The sequence below is a fragment of the Felis catus genome, chromosome D1 (assembly GCF_018350175.1).
Source record: "Felis catus isolate Fca126 chromosome D1, F.catus_Fca126_mat1.0, whole genome shotgun sequence".
Taxonomy (NCBI): Eukaryota; Metazoa; Chordata; class Mammalia; order Carnivora; family Felidae; genus Felis; species Felis catus.
Genome location: NC_058377.1, coordinates 72570225 through 72591795, shown reverse-complemented (window position 1 = coordinate 72591795; position 21571 = coordinate 72570225). Strand labels below are relative to the sequence as shown.

The 21571-nt window shown below is 35.3% G+C and overlaps 1 protein-coding gene across 35 annotated transcripts in view; it reads left to right on the top strand.

Moving 5' to 3' along the window:
- The window catches only part of SOX6 (SRY-box transcription factor 6), a 695707-nt gene that overhangs the window by 323291 nt on the left and 350845 nt on the right, over positions 1–21571 (top strand). For all 35 annotated transcript variants that reach the window (XM_045039006.1, XM_045039005.1, XM_045039007.1 and 32 more), the window contains one exon: positions 12776–13016. In XM_045039006.1, the coding sequence (XP_044894941.1) occupies positions 12776–13016 (241 nt within the window). The remainder of the gene's footprint in view (positions 1–12775; positions 13017–21571) is intronic.

Genomic DNA, 21571 nt, shown 5'->3' with positions numbered 1-21571 from the left:
TCTTTCCCCCAGAAGTCAGGGTATATATAATGTTATATGGTAGTCAGATTTTAAGAGGATATCTAAGTTACTTGGTATTCCCTGAAATGAGCTCTAGGTGGGCCGTGTGTTAAATATATACTGCTCAAGTACCTCATTTCATTTTTTTCTCAAGGCTGTCCTCAACACCTTTTGTGATGAGACAGCTGCAGTTGTATCTGATGCTTCTGGTGTGGCCTTTCTGGTAAGAACTGGAAGGTTGAAATTGGATCTCACATTTCTCTGGATCTTGAAATGAATGGGCAGTGACACCTTTATTTTATCTCACAATTGTCTGTATAAGAATATAATTAAATGTTGACCATCTAGACTAACCAAGAAAAGCAAGCTAGGGAAAAGATGGATAGTAACAACAAACAAATATTTGTTAGGAAATTTATCATATAAAACTACAGTGAACCTCTCAGCTTTGTGTGCCAATGTCTTTAACTACTTCCACAACCAACTTTGTTGTCAAACTGTTCAGAATGAGAGTCAAATGGCTTGGTTAGAGGGTTGGCTGCTCTCCTTTTTTCTCTTTCTTTTTCTTTTCTTTTCTTCTTAATAGTTGTTAACCAGTAATTAGACACCTTCAACCCTAGAGGTAGAAGGGAAGGAAAAAGATAGCAAGTCCTTTGACTAAGCTTGGATAAAATGAGTATCTGGAATATCTAACTGGAATATTCTGGAATGTTAAAGATAAAATTCTATGGGAAGTATGTGTTAGTGAAGAAAAATTCAGATAATTGAAAATAGTTAATTATTTCATTTAGATTTACTGTCAGTTACCTTTAATTCTAACAGCATCCGTCCTGGAGTTAGATCACTTGAGTTCAAATTTTGCCTTTTGTATTTACGAGGTGTGACTTTAGGCAAATTTTAATTTTTTAGAAAAAGTTTATTTATTTATTTTGAGAGAGACAGAGACAGCGTGAGTGAGGGAGGGGCAGAAAGAGACAGAGAGAGAGAGAGAGAGAGAGAAAGAGAGAGAATCACAAGCAGGCCCTGCACTGTTAGCACAGAGCCCAATGTGGGGCTCAAACTCAGGAACCATGATATCATGACCTGAGCCTAAACCAGGAGTCAGATGCTTAACTGACTGAGCCACCCAGGCACCCCTAGGCACATTTTAATTAAAAAAATTTTTTTTGTTGTTGATTTTGTTTCCTTATCTGTAAAACAGGATCAGTGACATTATCTAAATGCTAGAACTGTTCTGAGAACTAAATGAAGTAATACATGTAGCAATGCTCTCAGTACAGTGACTAATACTTTCAAGCATATAGTAAATACTATTCATGTATCTTTTCAGCCATCTCTCTAACATCATCCATCCATCCATCCATCCATCCGTCCGTCCATCTATCCATCTTCCTAATGTTTCTATCAACATAGATTGATGATTTGGTGGGGGGGGGGTTGGCATAGAATATGTAGTACTTTTAAGGTATGAAATGAATTTTTTTGGCCAAAGATGGGGGAAGAGGCGATAGCTCTGTAAAATCAAGTTAGGTACAGAAACCTAGAGGCTTTGCTTTAAATCCTCTGGTTAAGTATAATCCTCTAAATTTATTTCTGCCAATTCATTTAATAATACTTAAGTAATTGGGAAAATAATATTTATTGAATGTTTTCTTTATGTGAAATATTATACTAGGTACTTGTGGGAATGCAGAGAAGCTAGGATTTTGTCCTTGCCCTTGAAAAATTTGTAATCTGGTTGGGATTAGTCTTAAGAAATACAATGATATTACACTCTTTAAAAACATTATGTAAGATAGTATGCATTAAGTGTTGAATGAGTGACATAAAAAATGAATTTTCAGAGCACTTATTAGAAGTGATTAGAAGTGTGGATCTTAGTTCCTGGGAATAGTCTCCTGTGGTTTTCTAGTAATAAGAAAGGTGGGTGAGGGAAGTAGGGGGAGGCAGGCAGAGCAAAGATAAGGAGGCAGCAATAAGTGAAGTCTAAGTGTATCAGTATAGTCAGAATAGAAGGTCACAGTGTAGAATAGTAGAAGATAATTTAGAAAAATTGGTTGGATCTGGATGGAGGGCCTTGAATGCCAGAGTCAAGAGGTTAGACTTTTTTCTTCTGTCATCAGGGGAAAGCCATTGATGTTTCTTGATCGAAAGAGTGGCTTGATAAAGGGAGTGGCAGTAAGATTGATTTAGAGAGGCAGGGGGATGAAATTAGGGAAACCAGTTTAGAGCCTGCTGCAAGAGTCTAGGTATGAGGTGTAATAAAGCCCAATACTCAGGTGATCATGAGCATGGTAAGAAGGTGTGAGCAGAAGAAACTTTATTAAAGAATACTTGGTGGCGTTTAATGACAGGCTGGCACTGAGGAACAAGAATAAAAGAGGAGACAGATGCAGTGTCATGTTTTGAATTGGATGATTCCGAGAATGATGCTTTTCTGGGTGTGAGTGAATGAGGGAGAGTGTTGAGGAAAATAATGATGAAACTAATTTTAAGTTTGTTGAATATGACATAGCAGAGTACATCTTGGTATAAATGTCTAGCAGTCATTTGAGGACTGTTGTATTTCAGGATGATGAGAGAGAGCTCAGTGTTGGGTATATAAATATAAAAATTATATGATTGAAATATTAGGGAATGGGATGTTTGACAAAAAGAGCATAGAGAAAGAATAATGTTTAAGTTGGCAGCATTAACATATGAGTGGTATTTTCTGTGATTATGTATTCACCTTAAGTTTGAAAAATAAGCTGTTTGCTCATCTCTCCCTCTCTGATTTTCCCTTTCTCTTTCTTTCCAATTTTAGATGATATGTAGACAATGCTGATTGTCTACAATGTGTGTGCACTGTGTGGGGCATTGACAATCCAGTAAAGAACAAGACAGACATGATCCCTAGTCTCATGGAATATACAGAATAGGCTTTTTTTTAAAAATAAAACAAAATCTTTTAATATTTTTTATTTTTCTTCCTTTAATATTTTCTATTTTCTTTCTATAAGCTTATGATAATATCTTTGCAAGCATTTATCTCCTTGGGACTAGAAGACATTCTATGACAACAGGTTTTTTTTTTTTTTTTTTTTCTTCCTCTTGTTGATCCTTTTTTTATTATTACTATATTGCAAGGAACATTCTGCAGGAGCATATTTTAGGAATGTATTAAGTTCTCATCACTGAAGTTCAAAAAACACTGATGGCATCCCCTCTGTGCCTGGAGGTTTTTATTTTGTTAAGCTTATAAGTAGGGTTTCTTGGGCCAGAGTGGGGCAGGGGAAGCTTTATTATGTGACTTGAAAGTTGGCAAGGTCAAGGAAAAACATCTTTTCCAAAACAGTCTTATTTCTCAAACTCAGACTTCTTTTAATGATGTGAAATTTATCTGAAATCACAATAAAACTTGCAACTAGAGATTGGACTTTCGCTTTCCTTTTTTTCTCCTATCCTCATTCTGCTTCTGATTTAGCTACACAGTCAATCCAGTGCCTTTATCTCACCTTTTTTCCCATGCTTCCATTCTAAATTTTTTTAATGTTTATTTATTTATTTATTTATTAAAAATTTTTTTAATGTTTTATTTATTTTTGGGAGAGAGAGAGCACAGGAGGGACAGAGATAGAGACAGAGACACAGAATTCGAAGCAGGCTCCAGGCTCTGAGCTGTCAGCACAGAGCCTGACACAGGGCTCGAACTCACGAGCTGTGAGATCATGACCTGAGCCAAAGTCAGACGCTCAACTGACTGAGACACCCAGGCGCCCCAAACCATGCTTCCATTCTAAAAAGGGGTAGTGGTGGAATAAGAACGCAGTGTAAGATGGGCTGGTCATTTCAGATTTATAAAGGATGAAATGTCTAAGTTCATATGTGAAGATTCAAGCTCAGGGAATCTAATGTTGTGATGGATTCTGATTCATGCCACTTGCACTCTAGTGCGGTGCTTCTCCCTCTCCCTCAACTGACCCATTTTTGTATATGTGTTGGAGGATTAAAAATGATATTTAGAACACAAGTATCAAGTAAAAATGGAATATGAGGCAATGGCTGGTGGACGTGTTACATATCTCTGATAAAAAAGGAGGACATTATGGGGTGCCTCGGTGGCTCAGTTGGTTAAACATCTGACTTCGGCTCAGGACATGATTTCATGATTCATGGGTTCAAGCCCTGCTTTGGGCTCTGTGCTGACAGCTCAGAGCCAGGAGCCTGCTACTGATTCTGTGTCTCCCTCTCTCTCTCCCCCTCCCTGCTCTCTCTCTCTCTCTCTCTCTCTCTCTGTCTCAAGGGTAAATAAACATTTAAAAAAAAAAAAAGGAGGGCATTATCGATGAAAGAAGAAAGCCCCTATGTGTGGAGTGTTTTCAGAATGGGATAGTTTTTTCCATAGTGGAAGGAATGATGTAAATCTGAATGTTTTAACTTTTGAGTTAGATATAAAATCACTTTACAAAAAGAGCGTTTAAAAATTTTTTTTTAATGTTTACTTATTTTTGAAAGAGAGACAGAAAGAGAGAGAGAGAGACAGAGCATGAGAAGGGGAGGGGCAGAGAGAGAGGGAAACACAGAACCCAAAACAGGCTCCAAGCCCTCAGCACAGAGCCCAGTGTGGGGCTCGAACCCACAAACTGCAAGATCATGACCTGAGCCAAAGTCAGATGCTCAACCAACTGAGCCACCCAGGTGCCTCCCCAAAAGGGCTTTTAAACAGCAGTTCGTTTGCAGCAACATCTGTATTTATATCTTAGGAATCTTCAGGATATGGGAGAAACAGGTCAAATTTTCAGTGCTTTAATACTAACCCAGTTGTGGGTTATACTGAAATTACTTTCATAATGGACCAATCTGGCCACCAAATTTGGACAAGAATTTCAGATGCTGAGCATTTCAGTAATAATTGTGAACCTGTACCTTATGCTTGGTTATTTTTCTAAACTTGGATAGAGATTACTAAATCAGTTTTGTTAGGTGAATTTTCAACCTTGAAAAGACACGCCGCTTCAGAAGACAAAAATGAAGCATAACTTTTTTTTTTTTAAGGAGAAATGAAGACAAAAGCTTTTGAGGTTCAATCCTACCTGTCTTTTTCAACCTTCAGAAAGGTTTCTAGTCTGGAAAGAAATCTCTTAAAGCATGGTTTTTATAATGGACGTACTGCTGACATACACTTAACATTATTGGCCCAAATGGCAGCAATATAATTTGTAGGCCTTGTATTCTGTCTGGAAAGTTGTAGTGCTCTCATTGGTATTTGTATTCGCTTTTTGTGAACTGGTCTTTCGTGTTGTTTTTTATTTTAATTTAATGTGAGACTAATAAATCTTATTGTTAAATAACAAAGATTGCATCATAGCTGTCAGTATTAAAATGCACTCCTTTTTGGGGGAAGCCAGATAGATGTGTTTACTCTGTAGAGAGATTTAGATTTGATTTTTTGTTTTCTTCATGGTAATTATGTTTGCACTTTGCTGATCACTAGTTGTGCATTATTACAATGGAAGGTGACAATTTGATTGTCTTCAATTGGAGAAACAAGTAATTTTATATTCACTAAGCTGTCAGGTAACACTAACTCACAGTACTAAGAGCTCCTGGCAATGCAGCTTGGCACCTATATTTAACTGCTTTGATGCTTGTGTAACCTCCGCTGAATCAGAAATACTTTGCCTGCTGGAAATGGTTTTCAGGGTTGTACAATGAGGTTTTCATTAAGTAGACAAACTGAAAATGAACTGCAAAGCCACGGTTGTTTCTCTTCCCTTTCCTTCCCTTCCCTCCCCTTCCCTTCCCTTCCCTTCCCTCACCCCTCTCCACCTTTCCCTCCTTCTCCCCTCCCCATTCCTCCTCCTCCTCTTATTTGATAGGAACCTGAAATTTATGCCTTATTTCATTTACATGAAAGAGACGAATTGCTGGATTGCTGCTTTATTTAGCTGAAGGAGAACCTCAAAGATGAACTTCTTTATGTAATTTTGTTCACTGTCATCATGTGTGAGCCTTCATTTTTTGAAACGATCTATATAGCATCAATTTTCATTTTTCTCTTTTTTCTGGCAATATTAAAAAAGTGAAAATAGAAGTAAGGATGGAAAAGTATACAGGGACAGCCTCCTACCCTTTCTCTCTGAGAAGTTATTGTTCTGGTTTATGATTTTTGTTAATAAGTGGATAAGATATTATCCACTTGTAATTGGGCTTCCAGACTAGAGGATTGGTTTCAAGCTGACAAAGACATGTTTGGTATTCATTTTAAAAACTGTGGTTCTCATTTCATGTGAAGAGGAGATTCAAAGTAAGCATATATAAATAAACTCGTTCTGCTATTATTTTAGACAGCTTTCATTCAAGCCACATAGAGGTCTTTCAGTTGAGCTATAAAGTCATTGTGCTTGATTAAAATCCTCTAACTTAGTGTGTATTTATAGTAGCCATTGTTTGGTTTTGTTCGTATTGTTAAGTGACTGATTGTATTTATAAATTCTGGGCCTGGCTTTCCAAAGCAAAGATCCCAACAAGTTTCTGGTACATAAACTGTGAGAAAAATTCAATATTACTATCAACAAAAGTACAGATAGAGGTTACATGAAGTCAAGTTGTTTTGATCTCTTGAAGAAACTTGATACTCAGAGACACATGTAATGATTACTGGTTTTCCATAGGCAGTCAGGCAAGCAGGCTCGTCTTTAGGCTGGTTGCCTGCCTCTTCCAGCAGATACTAACCAATTAGACAGAGGTGGTTACGTGATGTAACATTATCAGGAGAAACAATTCATGAGTCAAAGCATTCCAAGACATATGAGCTCTAGTCCAAAGAACAGTCTTAAGCTATATAAAGTGACAGCAATATTGTCAGCTAAATATAAACTCTAGAAACACAAACTTTGATGACTTGAGAAGAATCTGTTCCAGGTAGTCCTTGTTTTGTAAGAACCTCAGAAGGCCTTTGGAGACAATTTTGTGCTTTGGTGTGAAAAATTAGAAGGCTTAGCTAAGTCAGAATCCATTAATTGAGGTCCCTTCTTAGACATACTTCAAGGGCCTCAAGCATATTTCTTTTGCCTCCTCTCTGTTGATCTGACAGATAACACAAATAAGTGAGTTTGCTTCTAACAGATATTGCCTGTATATGTTACCATGTTATGTTCTGAAAGAGCCACTGCAAACATTAAAAGATAGGTTTACAACCCTCCAACACAGCTCTGGAGGCAGTTACCTTCTTTTTCTCTGAGTTTTCTCAGTTACTTATTAACTCATTTCCAAAAGCCCCAGATGAAAGAGAGACAAAAAAACCTGGCAGAAGCCTGGGGCAGTTTGGGGGTGGAGTTGGGGAGTGGAGGTAGTGCTGGATAAAACAATACAAAGAATCAACAACCACCCTCAGGCTTTACTCAAATGAAGCAGGAAAGCTTTGAAAGGGATGTCTTCATTTTAATGTCTGGAATTGGGATCCTTCCCCACCCCTCAATCCTTAACCCGGGGAATTAGAGGTACAGGAAAAAAGTTTAAAAATTTTTTTGCCCTAGGCTGGGTGGACTGGCATCCTCTGTAGGGGTTCCTGAGTATTGTGCATTTTGGCAGCTGAGCATATCTGTTACTCATGCTTCTTAAAATGAGAGGCACTGTGTTATATTTTTGGAAAATTAGTTGTTTATTTCTCAGTATCAGATCAATTGCAGCATTAAATTAACAGTGAATTATTTGACTGAAATAAGTCTACCTTGGTAGCCTGGGGCTGAGTTGCAAAAGTAAATGTGAATATTGTCCTGAATTTTTAATTTTTTCTTTAAGTAAACCAACTATTAAATGTTGCTTTATGTTAAAAACAGAGCTTCTTTTGAATAAATGTGATACACTTAAAAAGTGAATGCCATTTGATAATTATCTTAGAAATAAAGAAATAAATTTTAAAAATCAGGTTAAAAATACTGTTCCAATAAATTTAGTGGCTCTTTTTGAAACTTATCTAAATCCGAAAGGATAGTTTTGAAATGGATTCTTCCCAAGCAGTAGTTAAAAAAAGTAATTTCAAGCGGTGATGCCTTATGAGAAAGTTGTTTTAAAATAATCCTAACCTTTAAACATATACAAATAACTGTTTCTTTAAACATCAGATTGGGCTGGTTTAAAATTCTAGAACATTTGATTTTCTGAGACAGAGGGATTAATGTATACATATGCACATCCTTACCATTTTATAAAGTCTTGGACCAGAGAATCTTAATTTCTTGTCAAAGAACACAAAGTAAATGTACTCTCTGAATAAGTTTGTAATGGCCTAAACATTCAGCTTTCATACTGGGGTTTTGGAGCAAAATAATTATCATCTTTCTAGAGATACTCCTACTGACTTCCTAGAAAACATTATCAATTGCTAGAGACTTATTTCCAACAATCTCATTCCCAAAAGTCCTAAGCCCTGAAGTTCTTCACGATGTCCTGGCATCCTGGGAATTCACTTGATCTTCTGGGCAGAGACATTTCAAACTCGGGGAACACATGATGGGAATTTAGTTTCATGTGTCCCAAAGATATGTAATTCTCTTTGGAGGTTTTACTTGATAATAGCTATGCCCCAGAAAACCATCTTGTTTAACCAATGTGATAAGTTGACAATGTAGTTTTTCTCTCTGATTATAATGTACTCTGTGTAGTCAATACACTAGTACCATGTGAGTGTAATTTCCTCTTTTATTTTATCTCCAATGCACTGTATTATAAATAAACAGTTAAAAAAAACACCAAACAAATCTGTTGCATCTCCTTTTAAGATTGTACCACTGTAGACACTTGTTCTAGTAAAGTAGAATTGGGCGCATTTGATTGCATTTAAATTTTTCATGCTTCAGCAGTTTGGCTGGGAGCACAGTAAAGAAAAATCCCATGAGCGAGGATAGTTTAGAATAATAGAACTTGATTTTGTGTATTATAGCGGCAACATTTGCGCTGCTTTAGTTAGGGTTGTGTCAGCACTTCCATTATAAACCCCTGTTTTCAGGGGGTATAACTAGGGAGATTTTTTTTAATACAAATTAAAAAAACAATTCATTTGAATGATTTTTAAGTTATAATAGTGCAAAAATAAAACAAAGTAAAGTCATATATAAATTGACCATCTCACAAGGATTTTGATTCTTTTGCTTATTAGTTTTATATGACAGCAGCTAAAGTAAGATGCTGTTCTAATATGCTGGGGGTGAAAGTTTTGGTAATGAAAAATTACTATGTGAGCATTAAAAATAAAAGTAAACATCCCACGTGACACTTTAAAACATTAAAACAAGTGTGTATTTGATTTATGAGTTTCTAAAAGAGAGTAACCATGGTGCAATGGTTATGGTAAAGGCATTACCAAAAGTCAAGTATCTTCACAGCTTCCAGAATAGTTCAGTTGGTCTAGTAAAGTGTTTTAAAAGGGAAAGCCAAAGTAAAGAAATGAATGAGGATTTAATCAGGAAGTTGAAGCATTCTTTAATAAAGTAATTGTGCAAAAAGGAATCGGTAAATTGAATCTAATAATCAGTAAATTTAAGACTTGTTTAATAAACTGTATTTTAAAAAGAATTTGTACACATTTTCCTTTTAAAACTACAACAAAGCTACCAAACTACAACAAGAACAACAATGAAAGAAGCCCACCAATTTTATCAGAAGGAAATGGCCTGCAGGGGGACAATACCACAAAAAATCACTGTTTTCTCTCCGAACAACATGCTGAGAGCTACAGTAAGCTCAAGCACTTAAATAAAATATGATATGGTAAAGTATTCTTCTTGGAACACAAATGTTAATTCCTTTGCTAAAGGGAAGGGTTTCAAAGTTGAGTATGCCCTCCTTGGTTGTTAACAATTATCATTATTGTCCTACCTTCCCCCTCTCCTTGTCCCCTAATGATGGTGTGAACTGAGGATGAACAGTCAAATTTAATTTTGCTTTATTTTGGCAGCCTACCTTTTATTTGCAACCTTGATAGACATTTGTATTTGGAGGTGCAAAATAAAAGACAAATTGTGTGATGTTATAAATAGGTAGCTTTCCTGAATGGTCACTGGAGGAATCACCAGAAGACTGTTGATGAAGTAGAGGTGAAGCCTTTCCTCACTAATTGTATTCAGCGTGTAATTTCTAAACTTCCCTCTGAATTTTGATTTTCAATTAACACTCCCCATTTGAAGATAATTTTCTATTTAATGTAATTGCAGGAAATAATTTATTGGCTGATTAAGACTGAGGGCCCAGCCTTCCTTAAGAAAACACTCTAACAAACCAGCCTTTAAACTCAACTCAGCTTTGGACAGATTTAGTCTATTTTTACAGCTGCACGGTTGTGTTTAATTAGGATTGTGCACTATTGTTCATTGGTGCAGTTTATACTTGAAATTATTCTTAAGAGACTTTTCATTTTGGGTTTTGTGTCATGATTAATTTATACTAAAGCAACAATCACAGATATTGCTATTGGAAGGAGCCAAGTCACTTTATAATAAGAGGATGTTTGTTGGGGAGCTAAAGTCACTCTGAGTTTTGCCTTATGACTTCCAATTGTATGTAACTGTTTTTAAAAGCAGCAGTAAATTCATTCTTTTGTTTTCCATGTGAATGATTACATTATTGGCACTATCATTATCTGGACTATGAAAACACTCTTGTTGTTCATGGTAAACTCTGGATAAACTTGCAGACCAGTTATAATTTGCCTGGTGTTACTGTAGGATTTTACAGTGATTCTTGTACAATAAGAAACATCCTTTGGTAACATTTTCTACACATGCATATACATTTTTCTATTTGTGAGTACTGATAGAAATAAGTCAAGAATATACTTATCTGATTCTTTGATATAGTACTCTTTAGGACATTTGATTTCTTTCCCTTCAAAGAGAATATAGACGTTCTTCTGCACTTCCTTTTCCCCATGTTATTTTCTAGTATCAAGTCTAATGGATGAAATTTTATTATTTGTAGAATGATTATTATAAGTAGGTATCAGCATTTTAATATGTTTCAAAGCACTTCAAAAGCCTGTAATACTTTTATTTAGAACTGTGCATAATTAGATTAGCTGATCTTATATTAATTTTTTTCACTGTAGGATACTAAATCTGAACCCCCTCATTAATTGTGAGAAATTTAGCATTAGCTGTTAAATCCTATGTGAAACATGGGCTGCTACATAAAAACTACTGTTTAAATTGGAATTAACTTAATTATTTTTCTTTGCACTTGATATTTCCTTCACTGCAATATTCATGAAAGCATGTGACAGATTTGTAAATTTAACTGTTAATCTCAGATTTCTAGACCCTTTAATCAGTATTTATTTGTCTGTAGAAACAGTACTAGCAAGTTAATGATTTGCTAATTTGAAAAATGCTCATGTGGTTTCCTATGTTAACTGATTTGTGCATTTTTTAAAAAATGGTATGAAATCAATTAATGTTAAAGAGCAATTAAGGTGGAGATTTTATTCCTTCGTTACACAGCAGTTTTAGAGCTAAAGATGCTATAAACCAAAAACAACATAAAGTTTTAGAAAAAATTCTCAATTGTCTCTTAAGTTATAAACTTTTGATGGTTTTGTTTCTAAACATTTTGCTAAGAAAATCATGTTGATAAAGCATAGAATGGAGACCTTGTGCAGAATGCAGTCAATGTTTACTTGTGGGTACATAGATGAATGTACAGTAATTGTTTTGCAGTTTTTTTAAGTTTATTTATTTATTTATTTATTGAGAGAAACAGAGAGAGAGAGAGAGAGAGAGAGAGAGAGAGAGAGAGAGAGAGAGAGAAGCAAGCAGGAGAGGGGCAGAGAGAGAGGGAAAGAGAGAATCCCTAGCAGGCCAACATAGAGCTTGATCTCATGAACCTGAGATCATGACCTGAGCCAAAATCAAGAGTCAGATGCTTAACTGATTAAGCCACCCGGACACTCTTGTTTCTGCAGTTAAAAAAAAATATGATGTATAGTAGGCATTTTACAATTTTCACAGTAAATGTTTTGAATTTTGTATGTACTTTCTAATATAAAATAGAGGCATAGGTATTTCATATACTCTATTCAAATGTTATAAAATTGTCCTAAGACTAATGTATCAGCCATTCAATCAATATGCCACTTAAAAGTTAAGTTAAAGTAGTTGACACATTTGGAAGATCTTTAGAAAAGGATCAGATTGACACTAAACAATGTTAGGACTAGCACTCATAGGTGTAGTTTACAAGGTATAAACTAAAGTCAGGACCAAATTTGCTTAGGACTTTCAACATGTATTGTGAATTCTCCTGATTATGTTTTCCCACATAGACTTCTTTTGTTCTTACATAAAGCATAAGAGAAATTTGGATATTTGTACTTTGAAATTATTCTTAAACTGGCTTATTTGCCAGTTTATTCACTTATTTATTCCCCCCTTCCCCCCATTGTTAGCCATCAACTGAATTACTCTTAAGAAGCTAATAATCTAGTTGGGAGAATTGGGAGGAAAAATACACATATGCATATACTATACATTATGAAAAACTATTCCATGGAAATTTCATTTGTGGATAGAGAAGGGAGAAGATGTGTAGCAATTACTAGGAAGAGGTTTGCTGGGTTAAAAGCAGAGAGGGAGAGTGGTACAGATGAGCTGAATTTTTATCAGTGGTTTAAGGTAGCTCATAAACAACTTGAAGTTAGAGACCCTACTTTTTTTCCTGAATTAGTCAAATGTAAGGGATGGTTTGTTCTTTTGTCATTGACAGACTTTTTGAACCCATGCTCTTTCTCTCTGTCCTGCAGAAGAATGTCTTCCAAGCAAGCCACCTCTCCATTTGCCTGTGCAGCTGATGGAGAGGAAGCCATGACCCAAGATTTGACCTCAAGGGAAAAGGAAGAGGGCGGTGATCAACATGTGGCCTCCCATCTGCCTCTGCACCCCATAATGCACAACAAACCTCACTCTGAGGAGCTACCAACACTTGTCAATACCATTCAACAAGATGCTGACTGGGACACTGTTCTGTCGTCTCAGCAAAGAATGGTGAGCTTTTAAAATCTGGCCACTGTCACTAAGCGTGTCCTTTGGTATGGCCTCATCACAAATACATGTTTTAGAGAAAGCTCAAAATACATATCATAGAATTATTTGTGTTCAGATCATGAAACAAACACCATGTATATTATTAATATTACTAATATGCTAGTAACTGGGAAAAATTGGAAAATGGTTTCTGATTTAGTTTTTTATACATTCTTAGGTCAACTTGCCAAAAGATATTTAATTTAATTTGGGGGAGGTTTGGTTATCTTATTTTCTGAATCTCTCTCTTTTTTTTAAAGTTTATTTATTTATTTTGAGAGAGAGAGAGAGAGAGAGAGAGAGAGAGAGAGAGAGAGAAAGGGAGCAGGGGAGGGTGGGCAGAGAGAGAGGGGGAGAGAGAATCCCAAGCAGGCTCCGCACTGTCAGCGCAGAGCCAAATGTGGGGGTTGAACCCATGAACCCATGAGATCATGACCCGAGCCAAAATCAGGAATCAGACGCTCAACTGACTGAGCCACCCAGGCGCCTCTCTGAATTTCTTAATAAGGTGGTAAACTTGATAATAACACAAAATAGGTACGATCAAATAAAGCGTGGCTGTGTATTAACATTGAAATATTGTATTAAGCAAACATGTCTATGTGAATGAGGTCATATGGTGAATACATCTTCAGTGGAGGAAATGCAGGTATTTATCATTTTTAATGGTCATTTTTGATTTATGATAAAGCTTTTCTCACTTTGTGCCTACACATTAATTTCAAAAGGACATGCAAAGCTCCTGAGTATCATTCAATCAGACTTCAGGAGTTTGCCCTGAAGGTAGAAACATCAGATCCATGGAGTGTCTTAGCCAGCTTTCCCATGCTAAATTCTGTCTCTAGCCATCAAAACAGAGGCCACGGTAAGTGGCATTGTCTCGTTTAAAGCAAAAATGTCCATTTTTTTAGCATCTACAACTGACCAAAACCTTAACATATTTTATTAGAGTAGGAATTGAAAACCTGTTTTACATTTCTTAACTTTTGGTTAATGTTAATGAAAGATATCTTAAGTGGCCTGTCATGAAAAGTTTTATTCTTTAGTAAAAAAATAAGGTAATATTTAAAAACACTTTTACAACTGATAACCTATGTTTAAATTCTTGCTCTGTGCTTAATGCTTAATGTCGAAGACTTGATTCCATAAATTATGGAGGCAGACATTTTTCTTTCTCAGGTGATTTTGCAGGTACAACTAGTGCTCTGTAACAGTAGGTGAAAAGTAGGAGATTGGGAGAAAAATAAGACTTTTCTAGACTGTGAACTTAGGTTCACAGGGGATAATCATTACACAATTAATAGATACACTGGAAGATTTATTTTCCTTACATGGGGGAAAGAGAAAGTATAATAAGGCAAGACTAAAAGTTTTTCTGATTGAACTTAATCATTTTTGTACTTCCAAGATAGCAAGGGTGAAATAGCTGGTCACTGCCACTGGCTTTTCGAGAAGATAGTAGGGCCATGTTTTATTTTTATGTCTTCAAATATTTATGGAGCACCTTTTCTGGGTTCAGTATTCTACTCGGTGCTGGCTGTATTGTGGTGGAAAAAAACATGAATGATTATGCTTTCATGGAACTAATATCTAGGAGAGGGGACAGAAGTTAAATAAACACACATACATAAGTATATAATTAAAATTGTGACATGTGTTAGGAAGAAAAAGAGCAGAATGCTATGTGAGAACATAATGGGATAAACCTAATTTAGAATAGATGGATAGGGATGCCCTCTCTGACTTAAGGATGATAGGAATAGCCAGACAAAGTTTAGAAGAAAGAGTAAAAATAGCAGAGGGAACAGCATGGAGGAAATATTTGAGGGGAGAAAAATATAGCTGAGTATCAGGAAATGAAAGATAGTCTTAGTGGCTGGAGTGTAATGAATGAGGTTACAGGGTAGCATCAGATATGGTTGGAGAGACTGGTAGAGGCTATATCCAACAAGACCATATAGATTATGTGATGGAAATGAGGTTTGCATCTAAGTGCAATGGAGAATCATTGAAAGGTTTTAGAACATTGCAGATAAATCACTCTGTCTGTAGTATGAATGGATGGGAAGGAGAGAGAGTGAAAGGAGTAAGACCTGTTGGGAGCCTACTTAAGAAGTCCAGTTAAGAGATGGTAGTGGTTTGGGCAAATGGGATAGAGAGAAAGGATGGACTCAAGATCCATTTTACCACTTATGCCAAATATAGTCATGGACAAATAAAAGTAATGAAGCTGAAAAATATAGGTTGAGGCAGAAATAATACCCTTTAAATTTTACTTCTTTAGAGAACTGTAAAATTTTGTTTGTATCTTGGCAAGTGCCAAATTGCTTCAGTGAGTTATTTGCAAAGTTTTATGATCTAAACTTTTATCAGAAAATAGATATTAATAATTTGCTTACCAAATTTATATTAAGAGGGATTTATGGTTGTATAAAATAGTTTAAATTCGCAAATATGTTATATATTAGTATAAAAGAAATCATATTTGCTGGAAATGTTTTCAAACTTTCACTCTCTTTTGATATCAAGCACTGCTTTCCACTGGAGCCTTTGTGTATTCTGAATGTCTGGAAGCCAAAATATTTTGTTTTAACTCCCACTCTATAGTATTTCCCAGCTGTGTACTTATATGGTATAATAAAAGGATTTAACAAATGGGAAATAGCAGCTGCATTTGGAAATTCCCTTTGTGCTCCCTTTTCATTCGATAGATTCAATAATGTGTAACAACTGTAGCATCAGACCTGTAATGACTTACACTGCAAGTATCATATCACCAACCAGTTTTTCTTTATGGGGAAGAAAAACAATAGAAAGGATTTTAGGTTCCTGGGCAGTCCTGAAAACCTACATATAGAGTGTGTGTATATGTGTGTGTGTGTGTGCGCGCGCACATGCATACATGTATATGTGCACACATGCATGTGTGTGTATGTGTTGGCGTGGGGAGATGACTAAAGTAAAATTTAATAAACATTTTACCTCATTCCACTTTCAAATAATTAGGAATCCAAAAGTATTGTCATGATGTTAAGTGAAACTTGGTTGTTCTCTTATACTTGTTACCCACTGTAATTGAACCCCATAAAATAGGTGTGGAGAAACAAAATTTTAAAGTAAAAAACAGTAACACAAATTCTATTAGCACCTATTCAGTTTCCAGTTATTAATTTTTTTGATGGCCTTCACTCATGAACAGTTAGAAACAGTCACTAAAAATTTCTTATCTCCTGGGTTCAGGAAGGGTTTAACTTTGAAATATTAAGACCACAGAAGAGCTTTACTGTAAAGAGGGGGTAAAGACAAAGCAGAGAAGTTCTGCTAATCCCCACTTCCTGATTAGAAAAAAAAAATCTTGAAATGTTGAAATTCTGATTATTCTGACGTGGCGTTCCAACAAAATATGAGACCCCACAGTTTCGAACAAGGAAGATAATTCATTGTGGCATAAGCAAAGGAGAATAGAAATTTTAGAGTTTGACATTCAAAGACCAATTTGAGATTAAAAAGTTTTAGGCTCTGATTTTAATTATAATAGCTTATGCTATAGACACCAAAATTCTTGATTTTAAGTTTCATGTAAATTGATAAATTCCATTTGAAGGCTGAAAAGCTAGTGTAAATAAAAATTTACTGTCCTTTTTCACTATATACAGCCACTACTATTTTCATTATGGTATGGGTGTGCCAGTACATTTTTTTTCCCAGAGGAATATTGACACTGTCTCCTGATAGGTGTTTTTGTTCCCATAAGGACTGATTCATTCGACAGTAATAACTTCACATCATTTCTTCATGGAAAAAATGTGTAGTGTATCGTTCTATTCAATGTTAACAAGGATGAAGGAACATTTTATGGTTATATTTAGTGACTGGAAGAACGATACTGTGTGTAACTATTGTCTCCTAAAGATTACTTGAATATATAGCACCTACTAAGTTCCAGGCACAGGGACTTTCTTATGAATAAATCAGGAAAGAGCCCTGCTATCCTGGAACTTCTAGTAGTATTACAGACAATAAAGAAGTTTCACAGAGTGAGCCAATGTCAGACAATGATAAGTGGAATAAAGAAAATTAAATAAGAAAATGTGATCAAGAATGACTAAACAGTCCAGAAGGTCTGTTTGAAGGTGTGACTTTTGAGTTGAGATTTGAATGAGAAGGAACAAACTATGCAGCAATTTGGGGGAAGACACCCAGCTAGAATATACAGAAAGTGCAGCAGCCTTTTTCATTGGTGTATTTGAACAACAGAAAACAATAGAGTGACTGGAATGGAGTGGGTGTGAGAGAGAATGGTATGAGATGAAATCAAAGAGGAAGTCAGATGCTACAGACTTTGGGGGTATCACAGGCTACAGTGAGGTGTTTGGGCTTTACTTCAAGTGCAACAGGAAGCCATTGGAAGATTTTAAGCAAGAGTCTAACATGATTTGATTTATGTTTTAAAAATCATATTGGCTGCTGTGCAGCATACAGATTGTGGGAGATAATACCAGAAACAAGGACACCTAGTAGGAAAATTATGGCAATAGTGCCCATGAGAATTTGAGGGTAAATGGAAGAGTGAACAATTAGAGAGGTTATTCTTCAAGTTCCCCTAGATTCTGAAGAGGACAGGATTCACACAGAAGTTGAGGAGAGTATTTTAAGCCTTGTGGCCATGACGTTAGTCAAGCGAGCAGAAATTTAGTTAAGAATGAACAGGAAATGAAATTGTGAAGATCAAGGAAGAGGGCCAAGGGTAGGCTTGTTCCTGGACAGAAAATGGTCCCATGTGAGGACAGAAGCTTTTTACTTAAGAGGGAATTGGTTGCAGGTGACTTCTGGGGCAGGCCATGAGGATGTGGGCAGAGTACCAACGGTATCTCTTACAAGATCCAAAAAGTGACAACAAGATTGTTGTGCTCTTGTTTGCATGCTTATATTGATATGTAATGTAAGTCAAAATGGGATTATATGCATCTGCCTTTCAATTTCTGGTGTAATTAAGTAAAAATAACCATGCTGGACCTTCAGCCCCAGAATATCAGAGCTTCGTATTTTAGAGATCTACTTAAATTCCCCTGAGTGAGTTTTATCTTTTAGGAAAGTTTTAAAAATATTTTTTCAGTGTAAATAAAAGATGCCAATGATGGCCTTTGCTGTAATTGAAAGAAAATAGTCATAGGCATGTTGGGATATTTAATAAATACTAGGAACAATACTGTCTTGCTCGCAAACAATTTCTCTTTTCTGCCTTTCTTGCTTTTAGTCCAAAGAAGTTGCTAATCAACTCTGGAGTGTTCTATGCAGTTCATTTTGAGTCATAAAAATTCTGGTGTGAACTTTGTACTGTGACTGGGATTGGAGCTGTTGTCATACATGATAACATAGTCCAGGAATTTTGAGTGAGGATTTAATCCTTTTCCACCATTATTTATGTTGTGATAGGATTTTAGAAGATTTCTAATTTTTTAAGCTTTTAAAAGATTTTAAAAACTTGAGGTGTTGCCAGTTTTTGGTAAGATTTAGTCATTTAAGATAGTAAATAACACCCAAATGAAATGTATTTTCTCACTTTTATTGAGACTGTACTTTAGAAAGTATAGTGAAATCCACTAGTTTGCCTGGTCCCATTTTGTAATCTTAACACCTAAGACAAGATTTATGTGCATCTTTTTGTACCTGCTTGGTCTGTGAATCACAGGAAAAGAACCCATGAACTGACAAGGTTTAGACTTCCTGGAAAATTTAGTTACTACTCCTCATTTTAAGATTTTGGAAATTCATTCAATTTAAGTAAATTTCAAACCTAGACTTCTGGTAACAAGTGAAAAACTGTCTGCCCTTGTCTCCTGAGTTATGAAACAATGTTCTCCGGGAAGCTCTGTGGTAGATTTCCCATTTTCTGTAAATTTGAAACTGTATTAGTACATAGTACTGTCTCTTTTTAAACCTATTTCAGAAATTTAATGACAGAAATGTACTTACAATTTGAACCAAAAGTAAAACTATATTTTATTGCATGGTGTGGGTAGTGAAACAGACAACTGATGTTGTCTAGTGTTAACACAATGATCATCTTTGTATTTCTACACCCTGGTTATGTGCAATGTTTCATTCCTGCTAATAAAAAAAATGTAGATCTTTAAAAAAAGATCTTTCCCAAATCTGGGTTCTTTACATTAAACAAAATGATTACTGGTATGCTACTTGAAAATATCTTGATGTTTATGGAAACTGGAATTATTTTATTATTAACTTTAATTATATAATACATCTTTAAATACACTTTTTGGAAAAGTTTTCTTACCTAGCATATTATCAAAATCTTTATCAAAAGTAGAAACATTAACATGCTCTGGTATAGTTGGCTTTTTTCCCCCTTGGGCAAGAAGGAATCAGGTATGCATGCTGATTAACACACTCCAGTCATTAACATGTGATTATGTGGGCTGCATATTGAGCACCTGCCAAAATATAAAAATCTAGTGCTTTGCTACATCTGTGCAAAGACTTTTTTTCATTTCTTTTGTATTTTGACAGTTCAAGGAATATCAGGCCCTGGTATTTTTTTTCCTCAGTGTAATAAAATTGTGTATATAGAATGTTTTCAAGGAGACAAGATATGCCATGTTTATTTTTATTTTAATCTTTTAGGCTGTATAAGAGCCAGTGGCTGGAGTTTGCAGAGCACTGACTATAACGTGAATCTCTTAACAAACTCCGTTACTGGCATTCACTTACAGTTTACAGCATTCCTTCATGTTCATAAGGATTATCTTTTCTGGGATTCAACCAATATTCCCCTAATTTGCTTCATTTTTATGTGATATCTTTATGCCTCAAAAATATTTTGTTTTCATTTCTTTCACCAATATGCTGCTAGTGTACACGTCATTGTGATGCCAAGGCTGCTCCTGTGGTTTGTTTTTTTCCTGTTGATTATACATATGCAAATATTCCTTCATGACCAAAATATAGTTTGGATTCTTTAGCATTTCAAGCACTTAGGAAAGGTCACTTTTCAATAATTGTTTAAAATAAGACTTGATTATTAATAGAAAATCTAGGATGATCTGGTGTAGCAAATCAACCTGATTGAGCCAGGCCTGTTCTAGATAGCTTTATTTTCTCGATGGATCCAAATGACATTTGAATACAGTAGACTATCTTTTTTTTTTTTTTTTTTGGATAGACTTTTTATCAAATTGATCAGTATTAATCAATGGAAGCTGATCTCAGGACACCAGTAATTTTCTGATTAAAGCAGAACTCCACAGTCTATATAAGTGGTTCTGATTCATGTACACTTTCTTGTACAGAATTCCTTCTTGCCTAGTGATGATTGGGATACATCACTATAATGCAGTATGATAACGGGAATAATGAAATCTGTGCATTCCTATAAGGCTTCTAAGCAACGTGTTGTAGAGAGCAATGTATATATTATATAGCATGCAGTCTTTTCCATGACTAATTTGAACTTTTCATGATTAGAATGAGATATGAATCTTCAGGTCCTTCTATATCAGTTTGAATAAGATGGTAGTACTTGTGATAGGGAGCATTTTGCTTTGGAAGGAGGAAGCTGGGATTGTATTTTCACTCCTCCTGTTCTACCTTCTCACACTAATTTGGATAGGGTTGCTTTCCATAAAGGCAACTTTACCATAATGAATCATTTGGAGATGAGATTGAAAGGGCTCTCTTTGATTATTGAGTCAAACCACCTGCATTAAGCAGGAAAGAGCCTACTCTGTTCCTTACATGAACATACCCAATCTTTCTTAAACACTGCTAATGAATGTGCCTTAATTATCTTGATATGCAAATTATCCCACTGTTTGATTGTCCTCTGCAATAAGAAGTTTTCCTTGCTTTCCAAGAGAAATGTAACCTTTTAAAAGAAGAACAACTTCAAGCCATTATTGCTTTTGTTAATATACCTTTCAATGTGATGACACTTATTTTTTTATATTATTAACCTTTTAAGTATTATTTTGGTATTACTGCATTCTCATGACCTCTAGGCATTATTTTTCTAGGTGATGCAAATTGAGTTCAATAATATATCTCTGTGTAAACCACATTCTCAAATCCAAAGTATAAATTATAAACCTTTGCTAATAAAATTTTACAATCAGGTAAAAATTAGAAATGAATATTTATACATTTCATTTATCTTCTTTATATTTCATTACCATCCCAGAAAATGGGAAACCTTATTTAATAAAATGATTGGGAACTATTTTGTAAACTTTTGCTTTCATTATAATTTAACTCTGATTTGTTTTCACTGCTGGTGTACTGAGAGTACCTAGAATACAATATTCTCAAGTTCATCAAACTTCTGGGAAGAAATGTGCCCTCATTTAAGCATAAATAGATTATGGTGGCATAATAGAAGAGATTTATTTACCTTGAAACACACAAAATGAACATTTTTTTTTTTGGCAATTACTGTTATTTAGGAATTTTTTGTTTAGCTTTAGTGGTGACTTAGTAGCTTTTTTACAGAAGGACTGGGT